Raw genomic sequence first — 9,455 nt, forward strand, 5'->3', positions numbered from 1 at the left:
TGGCCAACTGTGAGCTTTCCAATGGTTGCTGTACTCAGCTGGCCAGCCAATAGCCTTCCCTGGAGTTCCTCATTTCAAACAAACAGCTGCAGCACAAACCAAAACTCCACCTTTCCGTTCAAATCTTACGCTTATGCTCACACTTTTTGATTTAATAGGGTGGCACAGTGGTTAGCACGGCTGCCTCACCAGGGACCCAGGTTCGATTCCCGGCTTGGGTCACTGTTTATTTGGCTCGATGGGTCGAATGGCCTGGAGAGATTCATAGAAACCCGACAGTGCAGAAGGAGTCTGTTCCACCCATCGAGTCTGCACCAACCACAATCCCATCCAGCCCCTATCCCCATAACCTCGTGCATTTATCCCAGTTAGTCCCCCTGACACGAAGGGGCAATTAAGCTGGGCCAATCCACCTAACCTGCACATCTTTGGACTGTGGGAGGAAACCCATGCAGACATGGAGAGAATGTGCAGACTCCACACAGACAGTGACTCAAGCTGGGAATCTAACCCGGGTCCAGCTGTGAAGCTGCAGTGCTAACCATTGTGCCACCCATTCTATGATTAATGATTGGCAGCAATCTTTGACTGATTACGCTCTTGCAGAGCATCTTGGGATCCACTAAAGATACTATATAAATGCATGTTGTTGTTCAAAGTCACTTTGAGTCACTGTCTGTGTGGAGGTGGCACATTCTCCCCGTGTCTGTGTGGGTTTCCTCCGCGTGCTCCAGTTTCCTCCCGCAGTCCGAAAGATATGCTGGTTAAGATGCATTGGCCGTGCTAAATTCTCCCTCAGTGTACCCGAACTGATCGCAGAGTATGGCAACTAGGGGATTTTCACAGTAACTTCATTGCAGTGTTAATGTAAGCCTACCTGTGACACTAATAAAATTTAAACTTAACTTCTGTCTGTCTATGTGTATATAAAAGGCAGTGCAGAGTTCTCTAGAATCCAGTTTTAAATTATAACCAAACTGCATGTATTGTACCACTTTGTAGCTCTCCCGCTTACACTGTTTAATTTCATTTTAATCCATTTATTTGATCATTTTAACTAACTTTGAACTTGTTTTTTGAAAGGCTAACCAACAGCAATCTGCTTTTATACAGTGACTTTTACATAACAAGCCACGCTGGAGAGATATATAGCGAAGTTTCGGTGGATTGGCCGTGCTAAATTGTGCTTTTGTGTCCAAAGATGTGCAGGTTAGGTGGATTAGCCATGGTAAACGCATGGTGTTCAGGGGGGATAGCAGGACAGGGGGGTGGTGGGTAAGATGCTCTTTCGCAGAGTGGGTGCAGACTCGTTGGGCCAAATGGTCTTGTTCTGCACTGTACGGATTCTATGAAAGTGTTGAAACCAAGACACGTAAGGAGCTATTGGAGTAGGTGACTTATTGAGGATTTTAAAAAGATTTGTGTTTAAAAAGTGTTTTTTTTTAACCATCACTAGGCAACTCAAAGTGCAGTTTTGAAGTATTGTTGCTACTATAAGGAATGGAGTAGTGAATATGTGCACAGCAGCTCCCACAGATAGCAATGTGATAATGAGCAGACAATCAGGTTTTTATGACGTTGGGTGAGGGATAAATATTGGCCGGGGAGAACTCTGCTTGATCTTCTTCATAATAGTGCCCTGGGATCTTTCTCATGAAGCCTCAGTTTCATGTATCATCTAATGGGAGATGATGTTTCCATTTCTGGGGGAGGGCAGAGCTAGGAAAGGAGTGATGTTTAAGACAGAAGTAAGGAGATTTTTTTCTCTCCCTCATGGGTCACTGGTAGATAGAGGACTTTCTTAGAATTCCTACAGTGCAGAAGGAGGTCATTCGGTCCATCGAGTCTGCCCCAATCACAATCCCACCCAGAGCCTATCCCCATGCATTTATCCTAGCTAGTCCCCCTGACACTAAGGGGCAATTTAGCATGGCCAATCCACCAAACCTGCACATCTTTCGGAGGAAACCAGAGCATCTGGGGGCAACCCACGCAGACACGGGGCGAACATGCAAATTCCACAGTGACCCAAGCCAGGAATTGAACCCAGGTCCCTGGCGCTGTGAGGCGGCATTGCTAACCGCTGTGCCACCGTGATCTCAGTGGAATAGTCTGTGGAATTCTCTCCCTTGGACAGCAGTGGAAGCTGAACCATCGGATGTATTCAAAGTTTAGTGGGATAGATTTTTGATCGAAAAGTCAGGCAAGAGTTAGGGGGCTGACTGGAAGTGGGCAGGAGGTAACTGGGGTGAATGGAGGGGGGGGGTGACTGAGGTGGCCGGGAGATGACTGGGGTGGCAGGGGGTGATCGGGGTGAGTGGGGGGTGAGGGGGGGGGTGGCAGGGGGTGTTTGGGGTGGCTGAGGGGGGGTGATTGGGGATGGGCAGGGTGGGGGGTAACTGGAAGTGGGCAGGGGGTAACTGGGGTGATCGGGGGGGGGTGACTGAGGTGGCTGGGGGTGAGTGGGGGTTGAGTGGGGGTGACTGGAGGTGGGCTGAGGGAGAATGATTAGGATTGGGCAGATTGGGGGATGACTGGGGATGGCAGGGGGGTGATTGGGGTGGGCAGAGGGGTTTTGGGCAGAGGTGGGGGTGACTGGGGTTGGGAGGGGGGATGCAAAGGAGGAAAGTGAGCTGCGATCACACACACAGCACAGGCAACAACAACAACCACCTCCACCACTTTTCCTGGGAGGACCAGCCGCTCTTGGCTGGGAGGACCGGCTCGTTCCTTGTCGGCGCGGAGCTGAGTGCCCCTCCGCTGGCCCCTCTTGGCTGGGAGGACCAGTTTGCCCCGCCTGCTCGTTGTCGCTGGAGGAGTGGCCGGGACGGTGGGTGCAGTTGGGCCGGGAACAGGGAGAGCGACCGAGGGGAGGGAGAAGGTGCTGGGGTGGCGGGTTACCCCCTTCCCAACACACACACACCCCTTCATCAGTAACTGGGAATCCCTCTCCTCCCTCCACCCATTCGGACAGGAGGCTAAAACTGAGGCTCCATCGGCCTCCCTGGAGGTAATAAATAACGGTGCCATCTTGGAGAGTGGGGAAGGAGGGGGGAGGGGAGTGGGGAAGGAGGGGGGAGGGGAGTGGGGAAGGAGGGGGGAGGGGAGAGGGGAAGGAGGGGGAGGGGAGTGGGGAAGGAGGGGGGAGGGGAGTGGGGAAGGAGGGGGGAGGGGAGAGGGGAAGGAGGGGGGAGGGGAGAGGGGAAGGAGGGAGGAGGGGGGAGGGGAGAGGGGAAGGAGGGGGGAGGGGAGAGGGGAAGGAGGGGAGAGGGGAAGGAGGGGGGAGGGGAGTGGGGAAGGAGGGGGAGGGGAGTGGGGAAGGAGGGGGGAGGGGAGTGGGGAAGGAGGGGGGAGGGGAGTGGGGAAGGAGGGGGGAGGGGAGAGGGAAGGAGGGGGGAGGGGAGAGGGGAAGGAGGGGAGAGGGGAAGGAGGGGGGAGGGGGAGGGGAGAGGGGAAGGAGGGGGGAGGGGGGAGGGGAGAGGGGAAGGAGGGGGGAGGGGGGAGGGGAGAGGGGAAGGAGGGGGGAGGGGGGAGGGGAGAGGGGAAGGAGGGGGGAGGGGAGAGGGGAAGGAGGGGGAGGGGAGTGGGGAAGGAGGGGGAGGGGAGTGGGGAAGGAGGGGGGAGGGGAGTGGGGAAGGAGGGGGGAGGGGAGTGGGGAAGGAGGGGGAGGAGAGTGGGGAAGGAGGGGGGAGGGGAGAGGGAGAGGAGTGGAGGGGGAGGGGTAGGAGGAGGAGTGGGGAAGGAGGGGGAGGGGAGAGGGAGAGGAGGGGGAGGGGTAGGAGGAGGAGGGGAGAAGGGAAGGAGGGGGAGGGGTAGGAGGAGGAGGGGAGACGGGAAGGAGGGGGAGGGGTAGGAGGAGGAGGGGAGACGGGAAGGAGGGGGAGGGGTAGGAGGAGGAGGGAGACGGGAAGGAGGGGGAGGGGTAGGAGGAGGAGGGGAGACGGGAAGGAGGGGGAGGGGTAGGAGGAGGAGGGGAGACGGGAAGGAGGGGGAGGGGTAGGAGGAGGAGGGGAGACGGGAAGGAGGGGAGGGGTAGGAGGAGGAGGGGAGACGGGAAGGAGGGGGAGGGGTAGGAGGAGGAGGGAGACGGGAAGGAGGGGAGGGGAGAGGGGTAGGGGGGGGGGAAGAAGGGGAGGGGGGAAGAAGGGGAGGGGGGGGGAGGGGGGAGGGGGGAGGGAGGGGGAAGAAGGGGGGGAGGGGGGGGGAAGAAGGGGGGAGGGGGGGAGGGGAGGGGGGGGAGGGGAGGGAGGGGGGAAGAAGGGGGGGGGAGGGGGGAAGAAGGGGAGGGGGGAGAAGGGGAGGGGGGGCGAAGAAGGGGAGGGGGGGGAAGAAGGGGAGGGAGGGGGGAGGGAGGGGGAAGAAGGGGGGGGAGGGGGGAGGGAGGGGGGAAGAAGGGGGGGAGGGAGGGGGGAAGAAGGGGGGGGAGGGGGGGGAAGAAGGGGGGAGGGGGAAGAAGGGGAGAGGGGAGGGGGAAGAAGGGGAGAGGGGAGGGGGAAAGAAGGGGAAGAAGGGGAGGGGGAAGAAGGGGAGGGGGGGGAAGAAGGGGGGAGAAGGGGAGAGGGGAGGAGGGGGAAGGGAGGGGGGAAGAGGGGAAGGGGGAGGGAGGGGGAAGGGGGAGGGAGGAGGGAGGGAGGGGGGTGAAGGAGGGAGGGAGGGGGGGTGAGGGGAGGGAGGGGAGGTAAAGAAGGATGGGGGAAGAGGGAGGGGAGGGTGGGGGTGGGGGAAGAGGAGGAGGCAGGGGAAAGGGGGGTGGGAGGGGAAAGGTGGGGTAGGAGGGGGGAGAGGAGGGCTGGAAGAGGGAGAGGAGGGGGAAGAGGGAGGGGGGAAGGAGGGCAAAGGGGGGAGGTGGAAGAGGGTGGGGGAGCGGGGATGAGGAGGGATGGGGGGGGTGAGAGGGGAGGGGGTGGGGAGATGAAGGAAGAGGGGAGCAGCCAGACCAGTATTGATTCCTAATCCAGTTACAAAAGGCCGGTTATCTAGTCATTTTGACATTGCTGTTGGCGGGAGCTTGCTGTGCGCCAATTGACGGACATGTTTCCTGGCTGCACAATGCTGTGTCGCAGCGCCAGGGTTCAATTCCTGGTGTGTTTCACAGAGCTGGCCTGTAGGAGCCCAGATTCGGAATTTTCTGCTCCCACTGCTGTTGACAGGGTTTTCAGCACTCAGCACCCCCTTCACTGCTTCCTCTTGTGGCAGGGTGGCACTGTGGTTAGAACTGCTGCCTCACAGCGCCAGGGACCCTAGTTTGAATCCCACTAGGGTCACTGTCTGTGCGGAGTCTGCACATTCTCCCCATGTCTGCTTGGGTTTCCTCCAGGTACTCCGGTTTCCTCAGTGAGAGACATGCTGGTTAGGTGCATTGGCCGTGCTAAATTCTCCCTCTGTAACCCGAACAGGCACCAGAGTGGGGCGACTAGGGGATTTTCACAGTAACTTCATTGTAATGTTAATGTAAGCTGACTTATGACACTAGTAAATAAACTAAAAAAAACTTAAACTTAGATTGCAACAGTGATAATGCATAGAATCCCTACAATGCAGAAGAAGGCCATTTGGCCCATTGAATGTGCACCAACAACAATCCTACCCAGGCCTTATCCTTGTAACCCCACATGTATTACCCATTGCTCCCCCTAACCTAAGCTCCCCGGGACACTAAGGGGCAATTTAGCATGGCCAATCAACCTAACCTGCACATCTTTGTACTGTGGGAGGAAACTCCGCAAGTCTTTTCTTAGATATGGAGCGCTTTGCAATGTCTGCTGGTGTAAAAAGCACTTTACAATGATGCTAAATTGCCCATTATTGTCTCAGGGGCATTAGCAGGGTAAATATTTGGGATAGGACCTGGCTGGGGTAGTTGTTGGTGCAGGCTTGATGGGCTGAATGGACTCCTGCAATGTAGGGATTCTATGAAATGCGAGCCTATTTCAGTAAGCTCTGCAGTAAATGACGTTTGACCTTTCTCTACACCTTAGCTATGACTACATCCTGCACTCTTTCCTTTCCTTTATGAATGGTATGCTTTGTCTGTATATCGCACAAGAAACAATACTTTCCACTGTATTCTAATACGTGTGGCAAATCAGATTAAATCATTCCTCTTTCTTTTCCCAGACTGCCTTATCTGCAAAGAGCCGCTGCTGTTCTTTCCAGCGGTAAAGGTTCAGCAGGATGCCGGAGAAGGACAATGCCTTCAGCAGCGACAAGGCTGGCCACAGCTCCAGCGACATCTGCAGGGACTTCATGCGCAACGTCTGCAAACGGGGCAAGCGTTGCAAATTCCACCACCCGGAGGTGAGCGAAGCGACGGAGCTCGGCGCCCTGAACGGCGAGGTGCCCCTGGGAAAGGGGGAGGTGCCAGTCTGCCGCGACCACCTGTACGGAGGTTGCCAGCGGGGGTCCAGGTGCAAGTTCCTCCACTTTGGGGGTGACGGCGCCAGTACGCATCGCGACAAGACCTGCTCGCCCTCCTTTGCCGATCTATACGATGAGTACGGCCACTTATTGAAGAGACGGTGGGTGGATTGCCTGCGCTCTGACTCCTACGACCACGCTGTGCTGCGTCCTTTCCCGATTGACTACCGCTACCTGGAGGAGGAGAACCTGATGCTACGCAAGCGAGTGGAGGAGCTCAAGAAGCACGCCTCCAACCTGATGGCCACTAACGAGATCCTCCTGGAGCAAAATGCCCACTACCGCAACCAGCCCAAGGTGGTGACGCTGACCACCACGGCCGAGCAGCTGGTGGCCCCACCCACCGTGGCCGCTGTCACCGCCTACAACCACAGCATCGTGCAGGCCCACAACTCGCTCAGCAGCCAGGCACTGCAGCCGCGGCAAGACCTGGTGGTGCCAGCCAGCGCCGGCCCACCCCCCTCTAGCGCGGCTCCACCCGGGCCCCACCTGACCCCCGAGCTGGCCCTGGCCCAGACCATCGCCCAGGGGATGGCCACGCCCGTCTCCATGGCGGCCGTCACCGTCTCCATCACGCAGACAATCCCCGGCATCACCATGAGCCACGCCACCACACCGATGGTTAGCTACGCCCTGGCATCACAGAGCATGGGGATCACACCCATTCCCCACTGAAGGGCCATGGCGGCGAAGAATCCTGCTCCAGCTTCTTGTCAAGTGTTCACTCTTATGCAGTCGCTTGCAGGCTTGATTGTAAACTTTGATCCACACAACATTAAATATATAGATTTCCACTGTGCGGGATAGGTTTATGTTTGATTCCTGCTCTTAATACCAGTTAAACTTTTCCACTGCTTGTAAAGGTCGAAACTGCATTCTGGTTGCCATCAAGATTGCCTGTTCTCTCCTGGTTTGGGGGCAAAGTAGCCACCATGAGCACTTTGACACTAGTCAGCCAGGAGATCAGAAAGTGTTGCCCAGTGCTCCCAATCTCCAGAGCCTCTGCTCTCACCACAGGCAGGTTACGTGTGCAATCTGATAAGAGGTGTACATTTCTCACATTCCCCTTGCTTCTCCTTTTAAACAGTGCACACTTGACCCCTACATTCTAACCCTGGGTCATGACTTAGCAGAGGCGGCACAGTGGCTAGCACAGCTGCCTCTCAGCACCAGGAACCTGGGTTCAATTCCAGCCTTGTGTCTCTGATGGTGTGGAGTTTGCACGTTCTCCTATGTCTGCGTGGGTTTCCTCCCACGCTCCAAAGATCTGCGGTTTAGGTTGATTGGCCATGCTAAATTAAGCCTGGTGTCAAGGGGATTAACAGGGCACGTGTGTGGGGTTATTGGAATAAGGATTGGGCAAGATCATGATTGGGACAGATTGGATGGGCCGAACAGCCTCCTTCTGTACTGTAGGGATTCTATGATTCTTACTGAACCCATAACCTAGAAGATTTCAGTTCAAATGCAATCTCTGGCATGCAGTCTTCCAAGAGAGAAGATCCTTTTGTCAAGCTTTTGAGTTTAATTTAAAATTCAACTGTGCGTTTTAATGTGCAAAGCGTTTGTTTCCCTTGAGTGTTTGTGAAGGGTTTTGACTGAGTGACCTTTTGTGTTCTTTTTACTTGTTCCACGACTTATAAGCTTGCTGATGTCAAAAGTGATTTTCAGGGTTTGAGAGGCGACCTTGCAGATTCGGCAAAAGATTTGAGAGTCACAACCAGCAGACTTCTTTCACCCGCTTCCCGCTCCTCCCTTCTCAAATAAAGCATCATGTAATTTGCTTCGGAGGTTAATTGTTGTTTTTCTAAGCAACCTAATTGATGGATCCAACTCTTGTGGAGGAGGCGTAGCAGATGTCTTTGTGTGAGTGCGCAATTAACTGATGGTGTTTTTTGTTGGCTCAGGTTTTGTGCATATGTCCTAATCACCAGGAAGATGCATTGGGAGGTGATTGTATTGAAATAGGTGACAGTACATTGCCCGCCACTGAAAGCGAAAAGCAAGTCGACAACACACGACACCGTTGCAGATTTCTGGTGAAAAAACACTGTCAGGTGTGGAAATTGTATAAAATTGAGCCTGGGTGTCTTTCCTGACAGCACAGTAACTTTGTCAAGGGGGTAATAGAGATGTACGAACCAGAAAGGATCAGATCCGATCGTCAATCTGTGCTGAGTTTGCCTGTTGTAGTCACGGTGCCAGCTGGACACCAAACTGGTCAGATGACCTGGACGGTACACTTGTCTCTCAGTGACAGGGAATCCAACCACAAAAGGCTGATTTATCTGGTCATTTTGACATTGGTGGGAGCTTGCTGTGCACCAATTGACTGACATGTTTCCCGGTGGCACAGTGGTTAGCGCTGCTGCTTCACAGCACCAAGGACCTGGGTTCCATTCCTGGCCTGCTGGTGCCCAGATTGGGGATTTTCTGCTCCCACTTCTGTTGACAGGGTTTTCAGTACTATGCACTCCCCACCTCCCAAATTCTTCCCCACCACCCCTTGCAGCACAGGTCGCAAAGTAGATAGCGCTGTTGCCTCACAGCACCAGGGACCCAGGTTCGATTCCCGCTTGGGTCACTGTCTATGCGGAGTCTGCACGTTCTCCCCCGTGTCGGTGTGGGTTTCCTCCGAGTACTCCGGTTCCCTCCCACACTCCGAAAAACGAGCTGGTTAGGCACATTGGCCATGCTGAATTCTCCCGAACAAGCACCGGAGGGGGATTTTCACAGCAACTTCATTACAGTGTTAACGTGAGCCTTCTTGTGACTAATGAATAAACTACAAAAATTTAATATCTTTAAAGAATTACTTCATTCAAAGGGTCACAAATCTATGGAATTCTTTGCCCCAGAGTGTGGTGGACAGTGGAACGCTAAGCAGATTTAAGGAGGAGATAGATTTTTAATTAGTTGTGGGATGCAGGGTTATGGGTAGCAGGCAGGATGGTGGAGATGATCATATTAAATGGCAGAGCAGGTTTGAGAGACTGAATTGTCTTCTCCTCCTAGTTCTTATGTTTGTGACTAGAAAA

General features: G+C 54.9%; 1 protein-coding gene across 1 annotated transcript; it reads left to right on the forward strand.

Annotated features, from left to right (window-relative positions):
* Positions 1-2,810: 2,810 nt before the first annotated feature.
* On the forward strand, positions 2,811-8,200 carry LOC145360758 (zinc finger CCCH domain-containing protein 10-like). The gene is made up of 2 exons (XM_080216161.1): positions 2,811-3,010; positions 6,118-8,200. The coding sequence occupies exon 2, from the start codon at positions 6,175-6,177 to the stop codon at positions 7,090-7,092; it is 918 nt and encodes a 305-aa protein (XP_080072287.1). The 5' UTR covers positions 2,811-3,010; positions 6,118-6,174; the 3' UTR covers positions 7,093-8,200.
* The last annotated feature ends 1,255 nt before the right edge of the window (positions 8,201-9,455 follow it).

The sequence above is a fragment of the Carcharhinus amblyrhynchos genome, chromosome 32, assembly GCF_965287045.1.
Source record: "Carcharhinus amblyrhynchos chromosome 32, sCarAmb.v2.hapA, whole genome shotgun sequence".
Classification (NCBI taxonomy): Eukaryota; Metazoa; Chordata; class Chondrichthyes; order Carcharhiniformes; family Carcharhinidae; genus Carcharhinus; species Carcharhinus amblyrhynchos.

Excerpts from the sequence above, each read along its gene's own strand:
- LOC145360758 (XM_080216161.1), top strand. The coding sequence starts at position 6,175 with ATGCCGGAGAAGGACAATGCCTTCAGCAGCGACAAGGCTGGCCACAGC.